Genomic DNA, 21,043 nt, shown 5'->3' on the forward strand with positions numbered 1-21,043 from the left:
TAAAGCACAACACTGGAACTCAACAGAATATGATAAAGCACAACACTGGAACTCAGCTGGATGTGACCAGGAGCACAGAGGACTTGATGAAATCCCTAACAGAGAGTCTGGACAGTCAGAAAACAGAGCCACTTGGGTGGCCAGATCATTATTCTTTGGTGACAGCCTGTGCTCCTCTGCCTCTGGGAATTTCCTGAAAGCCTTTGATACATTTACTCCCCTTTACTCATTCTTCCCTTATGGGTTCAGAATGTGTCTCTTTTACAGGAGGATGGACGATATGAAGGCCCAACTTTGGCTCAAGCTGTAGAGCTGTTTGGTGGCAGACGATGGAGTGCTCGAAACCCCAGCCCTGGGACATCAGCAAAGAGCGCCGAGAAGCCCAACACCTTGAGCATAAGCAACACTAAGAAAAAGAAGAAAATCCTTATGAGGGTAGAGTGTTACTTGTTTATTAAGCATCCAACCCAATCATCTGGGACCACTGTATAATCTACATAACCATAAACTATTTTAGGTCATTTGCATTGGGGACAGGGTGAGATGTAAAACAAATAAAATACAAGAGCTCACCAAGTGCCCACTGGATGCCAAACCCAGTACAAGGAACTGAGTCACCACCAGCAAAAAGCCAGGGTCCATAGAGGGACGTAGAGATGCTAACACAGTGAGAGCTAAGTAAGAGTCACTGTCACGCTGTCTGCAAAGTGCTGTGGGAGTAGAGAGAAGGGAAACAGAAGACTGGGAGTCAGGCAGGGATGGCTCCACAGAGAAGGCGAGAGGTGGGTCTTAAAGGACATGTAGGATTCACCAGGCAGACAGTGCAGGGGAACGTCTCTCTGGCACAGGGGACCCTGGGTTCAGGCTTCAGGTTGGAGCATGGGCTCTGTGGTGGGCAAAGAAAGGATAGTAAGGAACAAGGATCATATTAGGAAGGTCTTGGAGGGTCAAAAGGCTAGAACTCAGTTTAAAATATATTAACAAGAGAAGCAAGTGTCCATCCACCAATGAAGGATAAAGAAAAGGTAAAGTCGCTCAGTCGTTTCCAACTCTTTGCGACCCCATGGGCTGTAGCCTACCAGGCTCCTCTGTCCATGGGATTTTCCAGGCAATAGTACTAGAGTGGATTGCCATTTCCTTCTCCAGGGGATCTTCCCGACCCAGGGATCGAACCCGGTCCCCCACGTTGTAGACAGACGCTTAACCGTCTGAGCCACCAGGGAAGTAACATGTACATACAATGGGGATAAAAAGAGGGAAATCCTGTCATGTGCTGCAACATGGATGACCTTGAGGACATTATCCTAAGTGAAATAAGTCAGTCACAAAAGGACAAATACTGCATGATTCCAGTTACAGGTATGAGATCCTAGAGTGGTCCAACTCTTAGAAACAGAAAATAGAATGGTGGTTGCCAGGGACTAAGGTGAAGGGGACAGGGGGAGTTGTTGAATGATATAGAGTATCAGTTTTGCAAAAGTGAAAAAGTTCTAGAAATGTCTTGCACAACAAGATACAAATAGTTAGCACCACTTTCTCTATGGTAGACTTAAAAATGGTCTTGTGTGTGTTAGTTGCTCAGTTGTATCTGACTCTTTGCAACCCCATGGACTGTAGCCTGCCAGACTCTTCTGTCCATGGGATTCTCCAGGCAAGAATACTGGAGTGGGTTGCCAGTTCCTTCTCCAGGGGATCTTCCCGACCGAGGGATGGAACCCAGGTCTCCCACACTGCAGGCAGCTTCTTTACCATCTGAGCCACAAGGGAAGCATTAAAAATGGTTAAGATGGTAAATTTTATGTTTTGTTTTTTAGCATGATGTATATATATAATATATATATTGCTCTATATTATATATTGTTTATATTATCACTATAGTGTAATACATTTTCTTGGGTTAACTGGGAGAAGTTCCTCTCTTTGCACTTGGGAGGCTATTGATGCCTAGGTTGAACTTTATCTACTTCATAATTCTGTCTCTGCACAGACTCCAGGGACCTTATGCCTTCTCTTGTCACCCTTTCAACCCCAAGGAGTACTGCATTATTATGAAGAACACATGGGATAAACAGAACAAGGGAACACTTGGTCAGCCTTCACATAGGTCTTTCCTGGTTTCACCAGGGGGAGGTGGTACTGATGGTGGATCAGTGAAAACATAGAGACCCACCTGAGCCAAGCAGTGATGGGAAAGATAAGCATGGTGAGTTTTCTATTCCCAGGGTGAGAGTGGAGAGGTGACGGATGACGAGATGGCCACCCGCAAGGCCAAAACACACAAAGAGAGTCGGAGCCGGAGTGGTTCTGATCCTCAGGATGTCAATGAACAAGAAGAATCAGGTAAAGCAGTATCTTCACATCTGAGGGTTTTTTAAATGGGGAAACATGCATTTGGTTTGAAATTGAGATTTAAGTATCACAGGCCTTCTTAACTAAACTCTTATCTCATTAAATATGCTTACCTTTGTTTTTAACTGGATGATGGAACCCAAGAGGTATTTCTGCAAACACAAGTTTGCAAACGTAAGTTGTACTTAGAAGAAAATACTAACTAGTTAACTTGCCATTATTGACAAGGAATATTAGATTTGAAAGATACAATCAAATCACTGGATTAGACCAGTGAGTCTTACCTCCTGGCTGGATATTAGAGCTTTTAAAAGACTCTCTGCATGCTCTAGCCACACCCCAGTCCAACCGATTCAGACTCTGTGTGAGTCCAGGATATCCATGCACTAAGTTCCCCAGATGATTCTGATGTGTAGCCAGGATTGAGACTCCCCAAAATATTTCAATGCTTCTTATACAGTAATTGCCTGTACAGATTGACTTCCTCAGACATTCAGAAACATCTTTTCTATCTGATTTCTGGGGGAAAGTATAATCAGAGTCATTGTCTCTTTTCTGTCTTCCACTCTCACAGAGGCAAATGCCATCATGAGCCCTCCCAACCCTCTCCCTTCCAGAAGAGCCCACTCCTTGACCACGACTGGGCTGCCTACCTTGGCTGCCGGGGCATCATCTCCCATCAGGCCAGTGTCATCCCCTGTGCTGCCTGCTTCCAACAAGAGCCCAACCAGGTGGGGCCTTCACATGATCAAAGAAGGACCCTTCACACCATGCAGGTTGTGTAGAAGGGCATCCTCTTCCAGCGCTCTGTCGAAAGATGGTCTCTAACAATCACTTTAAAACTGAAAACCTCCAAATTCTAAAAGCTATTAATTTTCTTGACTGCATTTTCCTACTTTCTCACATTGCTACCATACACACTACTTTGTGACCCCATAGACTGTAGCCCGTCAGGCTCCTCTGTCCATGGAATTCTCCAGGCAAGAATACTGGAGTGGGTAGCCATTTCCTTCTTCAGGGGGTCTCCCAACCCAGGGATTGAACCCAGGTCTTCTGCTTTGCTGGCAGATTCTTTACCATCTGAGCCACCAGGGAAGCCCCTCACATTACTATAATGGCTTCTAATTTTTTTGACAAACCAATCCTTCAAAGGACAGTAATAGTAACAAAACCTGAGCTGTCAGTCTCTAAATCTGTGCTGTCTGACCTAGCAGCCACTAGCCACAGGAAAGGACTTCCCCAGTGACGCAGCGATAAAGAATCTGCCTACACTGTGGGAGCCACAGGATCCCTGGGTCAAGAAGATCCCTTGGAGGAGGGTACAGCAACCCACTCCAGTATTCTTGCCTGGAGAATCCCATGGGCAGAGGAGCCTGGCAGGCTGCAGTCCATAGGATCACAAAGAGTCAGACATGACTTAGCACAGCACAGCAGCCACAAGAAAATTTAATTTAAATTCAAATTTAATTAAAATAAAATTTCAAATTCAGTTCTTCAGTCACACCAGCCACATTAAAAGTGTTACATAGCTACCACTGGCTGGTGCTACTATATGAACTAAACAGTGCAGATAAAGAATATTTCTATCCTTGCAGGAAGTTCTATTGGGTAGCACTGCTCTAAATGAAGAATAAATGTTTTAATGTAAGCAACTTGATCCTTTGCTAATGAGTGAAATATATTTAACACTCTTCTCATGTATAAGATGTACATGTCTGGAGAAATGAACATCTTACAGCCAGCTGGAGAGGTTTAGATAGAATCCTAAAGCTGATATTATTGTAAATAATTTTTTAAGGTCCATGCCAATTAAAGATTTGAAACAGCCACCCTCTTAAAAAAATATATTAAAATGAAAGTCTTTCAGAGGAATCAGAATGCCATACCAACTCCGTCAACCCCACACTAAAGTTTAAGAAACGTTGAGATTCCAGACAGAACCATGATAAAAAAAAAAAAAAACATTCTATACTTCATCAGAGAAGTAGGAGGAGGAAATGGGTATGTACAGGTACTGGTTTAGAAACATTTTTATACACACACACTTAACACGCATGCATCAGCCCCCTTCTTTTCTCCTTTTCTTCCCCACATCTCTCTCCTCCCCATGTCTCTTTTTCTCTTTCCTTGTCTCTCCGTCTCTGTCTGTCTCTCCGGGTGTCTCTCTGTATCTCTCTCTTTCTCTCTCTCTTGGAAGCTTGCTATAGATAAAAACCCTACAGTAAATCCTCTTTTAAAGGGAAGCATCCTTTCACGGTGTGAATAATGAATGTAATTTCTGCATTTGGCTTAACTGGGTCACAGGTACCTGAAAATTCTTTTTACCACTTTTGCAAGGTTTGTAGGTTTGTAACAAAATTACAGCTACAAAGAATCCGAATTCTTTGCATTATATTTCAGCCTAAACAGTATCCTGGGAAAATAAAACAGCCATATAACTACAGTTAAGTAGCCTTTCCCTTTATTTCAATCACTCATAAGCAGGAAAAGGGAAGACAAAGTAAGTGAGGAAAATGTTTTCAAAGAGGTAAAAGTAGAGAGAATACTGTGCCAGATGCAAAATCAGAGGACCCCGCCATAGGAGGACAAGGGGGCCAGTAAGAGAAGACAAGGCCAGAGAAGAGAAGTCAGCCTGAATACTCTTCAAGAAGAGAGCAAGACTGAGCCCCAGGAAGGAACCGAACAGAATAGAGGTTCCTAAAGTTAGAGGGAGTTGGGTGTCTACAGACAGTGGCTGGTTGGGGGACCAGAGGAAGGCAGGCATGAAACATACATGTTTAAATTCAAATGAAAAACCACTTTGTTATCAGACCTTTGTCCACTTCTTCAAGCTCTACCCTCTGTTTCCCACACCATACTGGGGACTCAACAACCCAGGCCTACAAAGTATAATACCATAAATCTATCCATTTGTAATACTCTTCCATTAATGGAGGTGACCTTCAGATGTCAGCACAAAATAATTTTCCATAAACAAACACTGCTGAAAGGATCAAGGACAAGCTAGCTATTCATTACAATATTCTCTCTATTTTCTTATATATTTGAAATATTTTAAAAATGAAAAACTAAGGACAAAAACAAAAATGAAAAAAAAAAAAAAAAAGATCCTACTAATTGGTTTGACCAAAAACCAGCCAAAACATTTCTCATACTCTCCTCTCAAGGAACCAGCATAGGAAATAAAAAAATACTGTGAAAGAGCTAGACTGAATTTTTGACCCAGATGACTGATATTTTTATATTAAATAGATACAGCCTTGGCAGGTGCAAATATAATTCTAGGCAAGAGTTGGCTTCTTTCCACCCTTAATATTTTTGTGACTCACATTTTCCATTAGCATTAAAAACCCTTCCTTGTTTTCATCTAAAAACTGGTTAAGAAAGGAGAAAGGGAAGACATTGATACATTCAAGATTTTCTTCTTAAATGTGTTTCTCTGATTTAAAATATATGAAAGCACATGAATAATTTTCCATAAGTTATAATTGCACAACGTGAGGTTCTTTTTTAAAGTGACTTTTCTTCAAAACCACTGAATTTATGGTTGTTTTTTTTTTCCTCTCATTGACCTGTGATTTCAAAGACCTGTTTTGATCTGTAGAGGAATATTAACTCAGCTTTGTGCCCTTATTAAATAGGCTGTACACATGAAGTGGTTTCAATATATGTTTTATTTCCTCTGATGAAATATAGATGAATTTGGAGAGAAATGAAAAGGTGTAATAATTAAAGCAACGCTCAGAAAGAAAAGAGCCTAAACTTCAGTGACTGCTGTCCGTCTTTCTGTTCATGTTGCTAATCTGAGAACGTCTCTTAGGGCAGAGTGACAGAACCAGTCCCAGTTCTGCCCATCAAGGCCGTGTCTTTGTTGCAGTGCTTGGAACAGCAGCAGCTGCTGGCCAGGGAAGATCAAAGGAGGGATGCAGGGCTTTCAGAGCTTCATGGTTTCAGACAGCAGCATGAGTTTTGTGGAGTTTGTTGAGCTGTTCAAATCATTCAGGTATGGCTGGCTTTCTTCTCAGCCTTTTCTCCTCTTACCCTTCCCTTGTTAAAACGAAGCTAAAGACGAGGTGTTCTCCATCCTGTGCCCAGCGTGAGGAGCCGCAAGGACCTGAAGGACCTCTTTGACATCTACGCCGTACCCTGTGACCGAGCTGGCTCTGAGGCAGCCCCCCTCTATACCAACCTGACCATTGACGAAAATATCAGCGGTCTTCAGCCTGACCTAGGTTTGTGTGACAATTTAATAATTCCTTTTGAGACCTTTCTACCTAAAAATAGTTAGAGACCCAGTCATGCAAACTTTCAGCCTGTCCCACGTGGCACACTACCCCCAGGAGCATGGTGAAATGCTTAGAGAATCATTTCTCTAATGGGAGTGTCATGGGGATGGTATTATTAGCATTTTGGACTAGGAAATTCATCATTGTATGGGTCTGTCCATAGAATCTAGAATATATTTAACCAGTAGAGCCTTCCAGTCATTCGACAACTAAAAATCCTTTCCCACTTATTTCCAAATGTCCACGAAGTTTGTGGCACGTCCAGCTGGGAACTGCCAGTTTCTTCCCTGCCTCCAGGTGGACGGGTGCTCCACCCAGCATTGGGAGCTGTCTGCCCTTTGACAGGAGGGTCTTCCCTGACCTCAGCAAAGTACTCCTGCCTGAACATTCAGGACATTTTTCCGAGTGCGTAAACCAGACTCTCTATTCCTTGATCCCATTCACTGCCACCACCATTACCATCACCACCCATATATTTTGGGCCCATTATTTTTCTCTTCTGTTCTTGCTGGAAACCATAAACCTTCCTAAGAAGCAAAAAACAAAATGAACATAGTCCTCTTTCCTGCATTTTCTTTATTAATTATTTAAAAACAAATTGTCCTTAAGCTAAGAATACCAACCTTTTTCAACCTTAGTTATAAAGGTACATAACTGTAGATTTGTCAAGTAGTTGTAGTTTTCAAAAAAATAATAGACTATTTTTTAGGACAGTTAAGTTAACAGAAAAATGAGCAGAGAGTACAGAGAGTTTCTGTATGCTCTGCATCCATCCATACAGTTCCCCCCTTAGTAATTTTTTGCATTAGTGTGGTATATTTGTTACAGTTGAGCCAATACCGATATATTTGAAGTCCATAATTTACATTAATGTTCACTGTCTGTATTATCTATGGGTTTTCACAGAAGTATAATGACATGTTTTTCCATTACAATAGTATACAGAATAAATAGTTCCACTGTCCTAAAGACCTGCTGTGCTCCGTCTTGTCATTCTCCAACTCTCCTCTGAACCCCTGGCAAATACTGATCTTTTTCCTGTCTCCATAGCTTTGCTTTTCCCAGAATGTCATATAGTTGGGATCATACAGTATGTATGTAGCCTTTTCAGACTAGCTCCTTCCACTGGGCAATATGTGTTTAAGGTTTCTTGATGTCTTCTCATGGTTTGACAGCTCATTTCTCTAGATTGCTGAGTAATATTTTGTTATGTGTATGCTTGCCCATTCACCTATTGAAAGACATCTTGGTTGCTTCTATGTTTTAGCAATTATGTAGAAAGCTGCTATAAATATTTGGTATGCAGGTTTTTTTTGTGGACATGTTTTCAACTCACTAAACACCTAGGACTGGAGTTGCTGGATCCTATGGTGAGCCTATATTTAGCTCTGCAAGAAACTGACACACTGATCTCCATGGTGGTTAGAATGAAAATGACCTCCCATACCAAAGTGCGTGCAAATGTGGAGCAACTAGGGCATTGCTGCTGCTGCTGCTAAGTATCTTCAGTTGTGTCTGACTCTGTGCGACCCCATAGATGGCAGCCCACCAGGCTCCCCTGTCCCTGGGATTCTCCAGGCAAGAACACTAGAGTGGGTTGCCATTTCCTTCTCCAATGCATGAAAGTGAAAAGTAAAAGTGAAGTCGCTCAGTCGTGTCCAACTCTTCTCGACCCCATGGACTGCAGCCTACCAGGCCACTCCACCCATGGGATTTTCCAGGCAAGAGTATTGGAGTGGGTTGCCATCGCCTAATGGGAGTGTAAAACAGTACAGCCAGCTCAGAAGAGAATTTGGCTGTTTCTTACAAAATAGAATGTACTGTTACCATATAATCCAGCAACTGTACTCCTTGGTATTTACCCAAATGAGTTGAAAACATATGTTCACACAGGCACCTGCACACAAATGTTTACAGTTACACTTTTTTTTTTTTACAGTTACACTTTTAAAGTACAGAAAAACTGTAATCTTAAGGGTACTCTTCCATGCATGCTTAGTCATAGAAGTGGTTATTCTCAAAAACCAAAGTCTGAATTCAGCCTAAAGTCCCCAACCAAATTTACATTAGTTTGCATCTGATACTGAAGTTTATGGGCTTTTAGGATCATTGACCTAGCTCTCTTCATTCCTTTTATTTATTCACTAATTCATTTTTTTTTATTCCTTCAACTATGTGAAGCCAGGAAGAAGCACTGAGCTTGATGGCTTGTTTAGACAGATTAGTGAAGAGTTACTACAGCTTAATATTTCCACAACACCATTATCTCCAAAATGGGCTTTATGAAAGCCCATTCTGGCTAGCCTGTCCATGTTCTGTTTGGTGGTTCTGTTTCAGATTTGTTGACCAGAAATGTCTCAGATTTGGGATTATTCATCAAGAGTAAACAGCAGCTGTCCGACAACCAGAGGCAGATATCTGATGCCATTGCTGCTGCAAGTATTGTGACAAATGGCACCGGGGTGGAGAGCACATCTCTGGGTGTATTTGGAGTTGGCATCCTCCAGCTCAATGACTTCCTAGTGAATTGTCAAGGAGAACACTATACTTATGATGAAATCCTCAGCATTATCCAGGTTTGTATCTTTTTTGTGTGCAAGCACATGTGTAAAGCTTCTAACTATTCTTATTATTTTCTGCTGAACGTTTACTCTTTTTATACTTCCTTCCAATGCCTTTAAAGTCTGGGGGAGAAAGAGAAGGTTATTTAAAAAAAAAAAAAAACAAATATGTAAGTGTTCTTATTTAACATACAGTTAACATAGATCCTAAACCTTTTTCTTTTGCTGTTGTTGTTTAGTTGCTCAGTCATGTCCGACTCTTTTTCCATCCCATGGACTATATAGCCCACCAGGCGCCTCTGAACATTGGTGCTTCCCTGGTTGCTCAGCGGTAAAGAATCCGCCTGCCAGTGCAGGAGACTCAGATTTGATCCCTGATTCGGGAAGATTCTCTGGAGAAGGAAATGGTAACCCACTCCGGTTTTCTTGCCTGGGAAATCCCACAGATAGAAGAGCCTGGCGGGCTACACTCCATGGCATTGCAATAGTCAGCTACAGCTTAGTGACTAAACAACAAGTCTTCTTTTACCCTGTGGCTACCGTAAGGAATCAGTACCTGATTGTTTGTTGTTCCAGCGCATGGGTCATCAGCTATTTTGATTGTCTAACAAATGTTTATCAGCTTCTGCTCTGGGCCTGGAAATATAGTAGTTGAGAGGATCAAGTTCTGACCCTCATAGCAGTTTACATTCTAGTGGGTGAGGCAAACTATAAATGAATAAAGATATCGTGTAATTTCAGGTAGTAATAGGCTCTGAAAAAAAACTGAGCAGAGTAAGGGAATGGAGGGCTGAGAGGAGTAAGCCAAGGCCACTCGAGGAAGGTGACACTTGGGCTGAGCCCTGAATGATTAAGCCTTTTGAGGGTCTAAGGAGAGAGCTTTCCAGACAGAGAGTAGCAAGCAGAAGCCAGCTTGGAGTTTGTGAGGAATAACAAAAGCCAGAGGGATTGTAGCAGACTTGATTTCAGACAGGTGGGCAGGGGCCAAACCATCCAGGCATCTTAGGCCATGGTAAGGAGTCCATGTGAGATGGGATGCTACTGGAAATTTTTGAGCAGGGAAAGAAGATGATTTAAGTTTCTAAGAGGTCACTCTGACCCCACTGGAGTATAAACTGTGCTAGGGAAGGAGTGAAGGCCAGAGAAACTGGGAAGGAAGCTGTCACTGTAACCCAGAGGAAGTGGTCATGGCTTCCTCTAGGGGATGAGAGAAGAGAGGGGGCCAGATGGTTCACTGTGGCTGGGCGACATGCGACAGAACTAATCTGGGCTTTTAGCCTCCCTTGTCAATTGATTAGGAATCAGTGGATTAGCTGGCCATCACTGGCGATGCTGAGAATGTAAGGTTGTGATCACATGACTGAGTGTGCACTAAGATATGATGGAGAGTGAACACTGTCCTGAATGGACCTTCACATTTCACCTCCCACCAGCTCTGCAGTAGCTGCTGTTCTGATCCCCATCTTCACCTGGATAAACTGATACTGTTTGTTTCCATATAAATCAGCGTTATTCTTTTCTCCCTCTCTCTTTTTTTCCTCTTAAATAAATATGCTTCCTATAATAAACTCACACATAATAAATGTTTTCTTTTGGACTGAAAAACTACATTTTACCACTCCATAACTAAATTAGTCCAAATATTTGGTTTAGATACTTCCTGATGAAAACAGAACAGTTTTGAAAAATGATGTGGTGATTTTTTTCCCTTTAGTTTCCTTTACCTAAATAACACTCCTTTTGTATCCCTTGCAGAAGTTCGAGCCTAGCGTCAGTATGTGTCATCAAGGCCTAATGTCATTTGAAGGATTTGCAAGGTAACTTTTAAAATATTTTTGCCATCATTTAAGCATGTACATTTTTCAAATAGACTCAGATATAGAGAACAAACTAGCTGTTACTAGTGGAGAAAGGGCTTGGGAGAGCGACATGATCGGGGAAGGGGGACTTCCCCAGTGGTCCAGGGGTTGAGACCACGTTTCCAATGCAGGGGGCACAGGTTCAACCCCTGGTGGCAGAATCTTAGTTTTGCCATGTGGTGCAGCCAAAAAATAAAATAATTTTTTTTTAAAGATAGGAAAAGGGGACTAAAAGGTACATATGATAAATACAAGGATTAATGTACAGCACAGGAAATATAGCCAATGTTTTATAATAGCTTTATGGAGTCTAAGCTATAAAAATACTGAATCACTATGTCGTATGCCTGAAACTGGACTTCCCAGGTGGTGCTAGTGGTAAAGAATCCGCCTACCAAGGCAGGAGATGTAAGAGATGCGGGTTCAGTCCCTGGATCAGGAAGATCCCCTGGAGGAGGGCATAGCAACCCACTCTAGTATTCTTGCCTGGAGAATCCTGTGGACAGACAAGCCTGGCAGGCTACAGTCCATGGGGTCGCCCAGAGATGGACACGACTGAAGCAATTTAGCATGCATACCTGAAACTAATATATTTTAAGTCAGCTATACTTCAGAAAAGAGAGTATATAGTTTTCCTATACAAGTCTGAGAAAATTATTTCCCCTAGGTTTCTGATGGATAAAGATAATTTTGCCTCGAAAAATGATGAGTCACAGGAGAACGTTAAAGAAATGCAGCTGCCCCTCTCCTACTATTACATTGAATCTTCACACAATACCTACCTCACGGGCCATCAGCTCAAAGGAGAATCCTCAGTAGAACTCTACAGCCAGGTACCGAGAATTTCACTGGGAACGTGGTTTTCATTCATCTTATTTACGTAACCCCCTGTCACAGAAAGTTGACCCCAGCCTCCTTTGATGAGTTTATATGCTGTTACTTGCGAAATGTGAGGAAACATGATGTGTGGGAAACTGCCGATATATACGGCTGTTTTCTGTCCTTTTTTTCTTTCCGTTCTCCTCCCCTCCCCCCACCCCATCCATACTTAACCTTTATTCTAGGCAAAAATAAATATATAAATAAGTAGTAGTTTGAGACTCATAGCTTTTAGATCTTGGTTAGTCTGACCTACCCCTACTAAAATTAGATTTTCCCATGAGAAAACTATCTAATTGCTTGCCTAGATGCTAAATAAATCAATATATTGTAGTGGGAAAGCATAGTAGAAAATGCAACTGTCTATGAAGTTATTCCCAGAATATTGTTTGTTTTGTTTTACAATATGTTAGAAAATTAATCCATCATTATGACAACCAACTTATTACCAAAAAACAAAAAAAATCTACAAAGTATAGGCACCATCCTTACACACTTAAATTGATGGGAATGTTTTCAAAAACTCAGAAGGGTCTCTGGACTAGAAAAAGCACATCCTTTTCACCTAAACATCCAGCTCTCAATTATCTGTATGAATGTTGCTTCTGTTGTATTTTCTGCAACACCTTTGTCTATGCTGCCTGTTTTATGAACTCCCACAAGATGAGTTAATTGTGGGAGGATCTAGCTAGGTCGTGTGTGTGTGTGTGTGTGTGTATGTGTGTGTGTGTCCATGTCTGTGTGTTGCGGGAAGGGGTCCAAGTGTAAAAATTATAACTGTATTGTATACATAAACACAGCACACTTGAGCTTCCTTTATTCTTCAGATTACTCTAGATATTTCTCAAAGCATGGGTTAAACTTCTGTCCCAAAGCTTATTGGGTATGGAGTAGGTCTTTTAAACTCTAAAATTTAAGGTGATTTTATTATGAAATGAAGACGTAAAAAAAAAAAAAAAATGAAATGAAGACGTGTTCTTAGAGTCACGATTTTCAAAATAAGTGTCTGTCAAGGGACCTCAGCTGCTGACACAGAAGAGCTGAAATTAGAGGGTCCCATGCCCTGCTCCCACTGCAGCTGAAGATTTGCTCTTTTATGTGCTTTCTATACTGGCCCTCTGTTTGCGCTGAGAATTCCAAGGTTAAAAGAAGTTTCAAACCTCTTGTTCGACGGGAAAGAAATGAAATGTGTGTGTGTGTGTGTGTGTGTTTATTCCAGGAAAATAAGCAGGGATTGGTGTCCTAGCTTTAATTCTTACTACACTTACCTATTTGACATCAGGGAGGTTTTCTTTTTTAATTTTTTTTTTCAGGGACATTTTCTTTTTAAACTCCTTAACATTACACCCCAAGCACAGAAACTCCTAAAATAGATTCACAGATGTGATTAAACCTTACATGTGAGGCTCCCTTTTATTTCATTTCTTACCAGTCTGCTGTCCCTCAACTCCTCCAATTACCTCCTAACATTCGTTACTTATGGGGTCGTTGAGAAGTGAGAGAAAGCCCTGTTCTCACCTGGAATTTCCAGCCCTGGTGCTCCTATTCTAGTGGTATGTGGAAACTTTAATGTTATGTGGACTTTAATACAGACCTTTAATCTTTTCATGCTGAAAACCCATCTGGTCTGCTCCTGGTCAGTAAACGTTCTTCCCAGTATGGCTCACTACAGAGAGCCTCATGTCCCAGCTGTCATGTTACACAACAGTTTCAACCCAAAGCAACACACCCCTAGATACACTAATGCTGAAAAATGCTGAGGACCTTGGGATTCTTTACCACAGAATCAGTTCCCCATGGGATGAGAGGTCGTCTAGGAAAACTGGGTTCTCTATGGTGTGCAGTAGGAAGAATCTAGCAAGTATCTCATATAAAAGCATTAAGGGGGATTCAACTATCTAAGTTGTGTTGTAGCAACTGTAGTGGCCACTAGCCCGCAGTTACTGGATAGCTGTTACATGGAAATAGGTATGTGGATTCTTAAATCAGAGAGTTGGCTCATTCACAGATACATACACCTCTTAGCTTGGTTGACCCTTTTGAATATCATCATCTTTAAGATGGTCCACACATAGAGTCTATGGAAGATGAAGTTGATCCAAGCTAACATTACAGAGATGCCACCCAAACACATGGGTCAGGACCTCTGCTTCCAGCTTTAGATCCAGGAAAGCAAATAGGTATCATCTCATCTAATTCATTGGTAATGTTTCCTGGAGTTCTTTGCTGAGGAGGTCATGAGATCTGAGCTTTGGGGGCAAGTGTGTTATGATTGATTACTGATGACTGCTGTGGGTATGGAAAAGGGGAGTTTATGGATTTATTTGCCGTCTCTGCTGTGGATGCTGTTCTACGATTAGACAGCAAACAAATTCCTGATAACTCCTTGCTTCTACCCTTCTCACATGCTACATGTTCACAGCAAAGGTATTAGTTTTGGGCCCAAATAGAGGAGCTTTGGGCTTCCCAGGTGGCACTAGTGGGAAGGAACCTGTCTGCCAATACAGGAGACATGAGACTCGGGTACAGTCCCTGGGTCAGGAAGATCACCCCCTGGAGGAGGGCTTGGCAACCCACTCCAGCATTCTTGCCTGGAGAATCCCTATAGACAGAGGAACCTGGAGGGCAACAGTCCATAGGGTCCCAAAGGGTCGGACACGACTGAAGCAACTTAGCACCACACTCAGAGGAACTTTTATCCTGATTAGATTCGTATAAGTATTTCAGTTCATTAAAGAATCAGGGTCCTCATTTCCTCATCAGCACCTGTGTCACCTCCTCTGACGTCTGCCCAGATAGAGCTCTAGCCTGGCTTTTTCATTTCAGGATATAGCATATGTAGGTCCCTTGAAGGACCAAAGTTGATGGGAAAGCAATCATGCTATTGCTATCAAATTTTACCTTCCACTAGTATTCAGCTTTGGCCAGCACTCTTTCCACCTTAATCTATTCTATCCCTTCCCTACCTGTGATAAATTGTGGCCTTTGGCCAACGTGCAATGTTTCTTTTCAATCTTAGGCCCTTCTGTTTTAGCCTGGAGCATGAACACTGATATGTGGAAGCCTGTGCTGGGTTTAATTTGAGGCTTTATCTCCATTTGCTCATCTGGGGTGGATTCACTCATTGATCCCACAGGTCCTCCTGCAAGGCTGTAGGAGTGTAGAGTTAGACTGCTGGGACGGAGATGATGGAATGCCCATCATTTATCATGGACACACCCTGACGACCAAGATCCCCTTCAAGGTAACGCTTCATAACTTTCTTTAGATCAGATCTCAGAGAGTCATTAGCTTCATTCATCATTTAAATAAGTGACCCTTCCAAGTTATACCTTAGGTTGGGGGTTCTTATCCTGGAGCTTAAGACTTCTCCAATTTGTGGGTAGATGTGCACATGTTCATTTTTCTGGGAGTTGATCTAAAACTCTCCTTAGATTTCCATTCAACCAAAGTTTAGTAACCATTACCTTAAATTAGTTATCATGTAATAATGTTATTGCAATTTTTGTATCATAAAATGATATATAAAAGGCAGGAGTTGTTCTCTTGCTGTAAGAATTAAAGATCATTTTTCCTGGTGTTCTGCTGACAAAGGCCAACATCGTGTGTCTGGAGAGGATGAAATAACATTATAAAGTAATGAGAACTGATTCCGCCTTGGGGGATTGGTCACCCAGGAAGACTGGTCTCATTGTATTATGATGTCAGTTTCTAGGTAGTTTATTTGTTCATTGTGCAATTATAAACCTCAATCAGAGGGTCTTTGGCTGTGGCATCATTTTTTTTTCTGAACTGTAACTGGACTGAGAAGGAATATTACTATTTTTGTCTTATATTTGAAGATAATGGCTAAAATGTATTTTCTCTTCAACTCATTTTCCTATTCATCCTTCTTTAAACTTTTTGTGCCTTATGCTGAGCAAAGGAGGGATTGATAACTGTGTTTATGTACATACATAAATATAGGTGATATATGTCTTATTGCCCCAAGTAGATTTGATTGTAAACTCCTTGAAAGCAGGAAAGTATCTTATGGATCATTATTTTTGATACTATAACTAAAACAATGTATCTTACCTATAATATACTCAATATATATATTGATTTGTTAAATTGACAATACTGATAACTGTTCCTCATAGTATGTGAACAATAGTTAATATGAATAGTTTAATGTCTTTATAGAAAATAACCTACTGTATTGCTTAACTTGAAAATATATTTACAAAGATAGAAACCACTTTGGCCAGAGTCTTCTGCATACACCAAGTTAGATGCTTTCTGTGGCTATTAGTACCTTGCTTCCTGACACCCTGGGCAGATATCTGAGCTCTGATGAGACTTTTTGGCCCTCACAGGAAGTGGTTGAAGCCATCGATCGCAGTGCCTTCATCAACTCTGACCTGCCCATCATCATATCGATTGAGAACCACTGTTCATTGCCTCAGCAACGAAAAATGGCAGAAATTTTCAAGGTAAGGTATCAGCTAAGTGACAGGATGGTGGCTTGGTCTTTGTCTTGTTTGACTATTGTTGAGCTTAGTTTGGGGCCACCGTGGACCATACCACAGCTGGACCTCAGCTGTAAAACATGTACAGTTATATCCCTCAGACCTGAGAAATGGGGATGCCCCTGTGAGCTTGGGGCTCTCTCTTGAGTGGTTCATCTTTTCAGCTAGTGACTGAAGCATTCTTCTGTGCTCTTCTGGCAATTTCTAGAAAGCCTTCAGAGGTAAAAGAAGACCAACTCTCCAACACTTTTGGAATCACAAATCAGGGGTGCCAGGATGTCATCTGTCAGTTGTATATAGAAAAGCTGAAAGTATTTAAGGGCAAGGAAGTCAAATCTTCTTGTGGCCCAACTTCAGATACAGAGATCCATGTTGGCAAAGAGGTTAGACTGGCCACAACAATTGCTGTTAGCACCCAGCTCTTCCTTATGCAAAAAAACTATAATGCAAACAGATTTAAAGTAAACTCCCCCCTTCCTCCACTGGTAGAGGCATTTATGGGAATATGGCTCTCAGTGGCAGGGAGGGGCATGGAGAGAAGAAAATGTTCCCAAATACAAAACTAATGCCAACAAAATGAATTAGCCTTTCGTATTGCCTTTTCTTTGCCATCATTTAGAACGATGGTCTCTAATGGCAGAAAGTGAAGAGGAATAAAAAGCCTCTTGATGAAAGTGAAAGAGGAGAGTGAAAGGGTTGGCTTAAAGCTCAACATTCAGAAAACGAAGATCATGGCATCTGGCCCATCACTTCATGGCAAATAGATGGGGAAACAGTGGAAACAGTGTCAGACTTTATTTTTCTGGGCTCCAAAATCACTGCAGATGGTGATTTGCAGCCATGAAATGAAAGACACTTACTCCTTGGAAGGAAAGTTATGACCAACCTAGATAGCATATTCAAAAGCAGAGACATTACTTTGCCAACAAAGCTCCATCTAGTCAAGGCTATGGTTTTTCCAGTAATCATGTATGGATGTGAGAGTTGGACTGTGAAGAAAGCTGAGCACCAAAGAACTGATGCTCTTGAACTGTGGTGTTGGAGAAGACTCTTGAGAGTCCCTTGGACTGCAAGGAGATCCAACCAGTCCATTCTAAAGGAGATCAGTCCTGGGTGTTCTATGGAAGGAATGATGCTAAAGCTGAAACTCCAGTACTTTGGCCACCTCATGCAAAGAGTTGACTCATTGGAAAAGTCTCTGATGCTGGGAGGGATTGGGGGCAGGAGGAAAGGGGGACGACAGAGGATGAGATGGCTGGATGGCATCACTGACTCGAAGGACGTGAGTTTGAATGAACTCCTGGAGTTGGTGATGGACAGGGAGGCCTGGCGTGCTGCGATTCATGGGATCGCAAAGAGTCAGACACGACTGAGCGACTGAACTGAACTGAATGAACTGAACCTTTTTTAAAAATAATGCTATTTATTTATTTTGTGTGCCAGGTTTTCTCTAGTCAGCAAGTGGGGTCTACTCTCCAGTTGCAGTGTGCGGGCTTCTCACTGTGGTGGCTTTGCTTTTAGCTGAGCACAGGTTCTAGGGCACAAGGGCATCAGTAGGTTAGGCCTTTGGGCTCAATAATTTTGGCTCCTGGGCTCTAGAGTGTGACTCAATAATTGTGGCACATGGGCTTAGTTTCTCTGAGGCATGTGGGGTCTTCCCAACCCAGGAAGCAAACTCACATCTACATTGCAGGTGGATTCTTTACCACTGAGCCATCAGAGAAACCCTCTAAACTTTTCTGATTGCATACCTCTATCAGTAAAATACACCATGTATTCCTATTGTGTATATTGACTTATTCATAAATTATATACATATCCTACTTATTAACATATTTCATATATTAATTAAAACATGAAAAAATAAAATATAAAAGAGGGTAACAGAAAGGATGAAAGTAAAGAATAGCATTTTAATGCTATTATTTATTAATGATACAAAAACTTTTTGCTATCATAAAAAAATTAGGACTATTTATTTATTATCTTTTTTTTTTTTTAATTTTTACTTTACAATTCTGTATTGGTTTTGGCATAGATTGACATGAATCCACCACAGGTGTCTAAATTTTTAGTGGGAACAATGTGATTGAATACACCTCATTATTTTTGAAACTTTTATGATCACTGACTTGCATGTCTGGTTTTAAGTTTAGTTTATTATTTCAGTATTTATCTTTAATAGCTATTCAGTTTAGTTCAGTTCAGTCACTCAGTCGTGTCTGACTCTTTGCGACCCCATGAATCGCAGCATGCCAGGCCTCCCTGTCCATCACCAACTCCCGGAGTTCACTCAGACTCACATCCATCGAGTCAGTGATGCCATCCAGCCATCTCATCCTGTGTCGTCCCCTTCTCCTCCTGCCCCCAATCCCTCCCAGCATCAGAGTCTTTTCCAATGAGTCAACTCTTAGCATGAGGTGGCCAAAGTACTGGAGTTTCAGCTTTAGCATCATTCCTTCCAAAGAAATCCCAGGGTTGATCTCCTTCAGAATGGACTGGTTGGATCTCCTTGCAGTCCAAGGGACTCTCAAGAGTCTTCTCCAACACCACAGTTCAAAAGAATCAATTCTTCGGCGCTCAGCCTTCTTCACAGTCCAGCTCTCACATCCATACATGACCACAGGAAAAACCATAGCCTTGACTACAAGGACCTTAGTCAGGAAAGTAATGTCTCTGCTTTTCAATATGCTATCTAGGTTGGTCATAACTTTTCTTCCAAGGAGTAAGCATCTTTTAATTTCATGGCTGCAGTCACCATCTGCAGTGATTTTGGAGCCCCCCAAAATAAAGTCTGACACTGTTTTCACTGTTTCCCCATCTATTTCCCATGAAGTGATGGGACCAGATGCCATGATCTTCGTTTTCTGAATGTTGAGCTTTAAGCCAACTTTTTCACTCTCCACTTTCACTTTCATCAAGAGGCTTTTTAGTTCCTCTTCACTTTCTGCCATAAGGGTGGTGTCATCTGCATATCTGAGGTTATTGATATTTCTCCCAGCAATCTTGATTCCAGCTTGTGTTATAGTAGCTGATAAAGATGCCTTACAAAGATACCTGTATACAGATTGAAAAGGGTTGTCATTAACTGCACTTGTTAAATCACGGTACTCATTTCTCAATTCCATTAATGAGGCAAAGGTTCTTGTTGGAATTTGGCTAGAGAGTTTGTATGTAAAGGTCTTGCCTTTATATATTTTTATATTTTGGGGCTTCCCTGGTGGCTCAGATAGTAAAGAATCTACCTCCAATGCAGGAGATGAGAGTTCAATCCCTGGGTCAGGAAGATCCCCTGGAGAAGGGAATTGTGACCTACTCCAGTATTCTTTCCTGGAGAATTCCATGGACAGAGGAGTCTGGCAGGCTACAGTCCATGGGGTTGCAAAAAGTCAGACACAACTGAGCAACTAATACTTTCACTTCTATATTTTTAACAGATGAGTTCAAACTCCACTAAAATCCTTCATTTAGAGGATTTTGTAACCATTAGAAAATCTGTTTCCAAGTTTTTTGACTGTGCATACATGAGTGTTTATGTTAAAATACATTGTTTCCTACAACAAAATCACATCACAAAAGAAATATCTTTAGACAGCTGTCTTTACTCTTTCCAGAACACGAATTTTATCTAAAAAGCAACTGCTTTCTCCATCAGTGTTAAAATGTTACACTTATCGTATAGGAACAGACTAATAGTGATTTTATAATTGTCATCATTTGGTAGCAAAGTGCAGCACAGAAAAAGTCAGAAATTTTAGGATACTTTTTTTTTTTTTTTAAGAAAATTGCATAACTTAGCATACTCCTTTGACTAAGTGGGCTTCACTGGTGGCTCACACAGTAAAGAGTCTGCCTGCAGACCCAGGTTCGATCCCTGGGTCAGGAATACCCCCTGGAGAAGGAAATGACAACCACTCTAGTGTCCTTGCCTAGAAAATTCCATGGACAGAGCCTGGCCAGCTACAGGGTCGCAAAGAGTGAGACACGACTGAATGACTTCACTTTCTTTGACTAAGTGCATTTTCTTTATATAAAGTGTGAGCTTCTGTATGTTGTAAAGGATTTTCATAATCACTTTTCATCTAGTTACAAAATATTTTAAAGAAAAATCTTTTTGCGAAATTAACCACAGTGGTCACCATGGCCCCCAAACTGTGATCATCTCAATAAGCTGGTACCAAACAAAGATGTGAGGGACACACCTTTGGTCCCTCTGCGTCAGTGGAGAGCCCTCCCAGTCCTGCAGGCACCTTTATGAACAGCCCCTGACATAGACTGAAGGTCCCATTTTCAGTCTGTACATTAAGCACTAATAATCTTCCATTTTTGTTTTGTTTTCATTAAAAAAAAGACAACTAGAAATAGAAACTGCCATATTTTCTACCCTTACCCCAGGGGGTCATCCTGTACCTTTTCCTACACCCACCTCCTTGGGGGACACAAATGTCCCTTTGGAGACCAGTGCTCAGGAAATCTTTGTGAGAATGGCGTCTGTGGTTCTTTATACCAAATGGTGATAAATTCTCCCTGTTATTTTTCATTTTGTCCCAACTTCCCACCTTCTTCAAGGTTTGTATCCTGTGCCTACTTCTGGAACA

The 21,043-nt window shown here is 41.4% G+C and overlaps 1 protein-coding gene across 1 annotated transcript in view; it reads left to right on the top strand.

Annotated features, from left to right (window-relative positions):
• Window positions 1-21,043, top strand: part of PLCE1 (phospholipase C epsilon 1) — a 335,041-nt gene that overhangs the window by 263,296 nt on the left and 50,702 nt on the right. The window contains exons 8-17 of the mRNA XM_040254554.1: window positions 268-435; window positions 2,223-2,340; window positions 2,924-3,080; window positions 6,227-6,352; window positions 6,445-6,581; window positions 8,973-9,211; window positions 10,952-11,013; window positions 11,723-11,888; window positions 15,071-15,178; window positions 16,293-16,409. Of these exons, the coding sequence (XP_040110488.1) occupies window positions 268-435; window positions 2,223-2,340; window positions 2,924-3,080; window positions 6,227-6,352; window positions 6,445-6,581; window positions 8,973-9,211; window positions 10,952-11,013; window positions 11,723-11,888; window positions 15,071-15,178; window positions 16,293-16,409 (1,398 nt within the window). The remainder of the gene's footprint in view (window positions 1-267; window positions 436-2,222; window positions 2,341-2,923; window positions 3,081-6,226; window positions 6,353-6,444; window positions 6,582-8,972; window positions 9,212-10,951; window positions 11,014-11,722; window positions 11,889-15,070; window positions 15,179-16,292; window positions 16,410-21,043) is intronic.

This window comes from Oryx dammah, unplaced genomic scaffold (assembly GCF_014754425.2).
Source record: "Oryx dammah isolate SB20612 unplaced genomic scaffold, SCBI_Odam_1.1 HiC_scaffold_14, whole genome shotgun sequence".
Taxonomy (NCBI): domain Eukaryota; kingdom Metazoa; phylum Chordata; class Mammalia; order Artiodactyla; family Bovidae; genus Oryx; species Oryx dammah.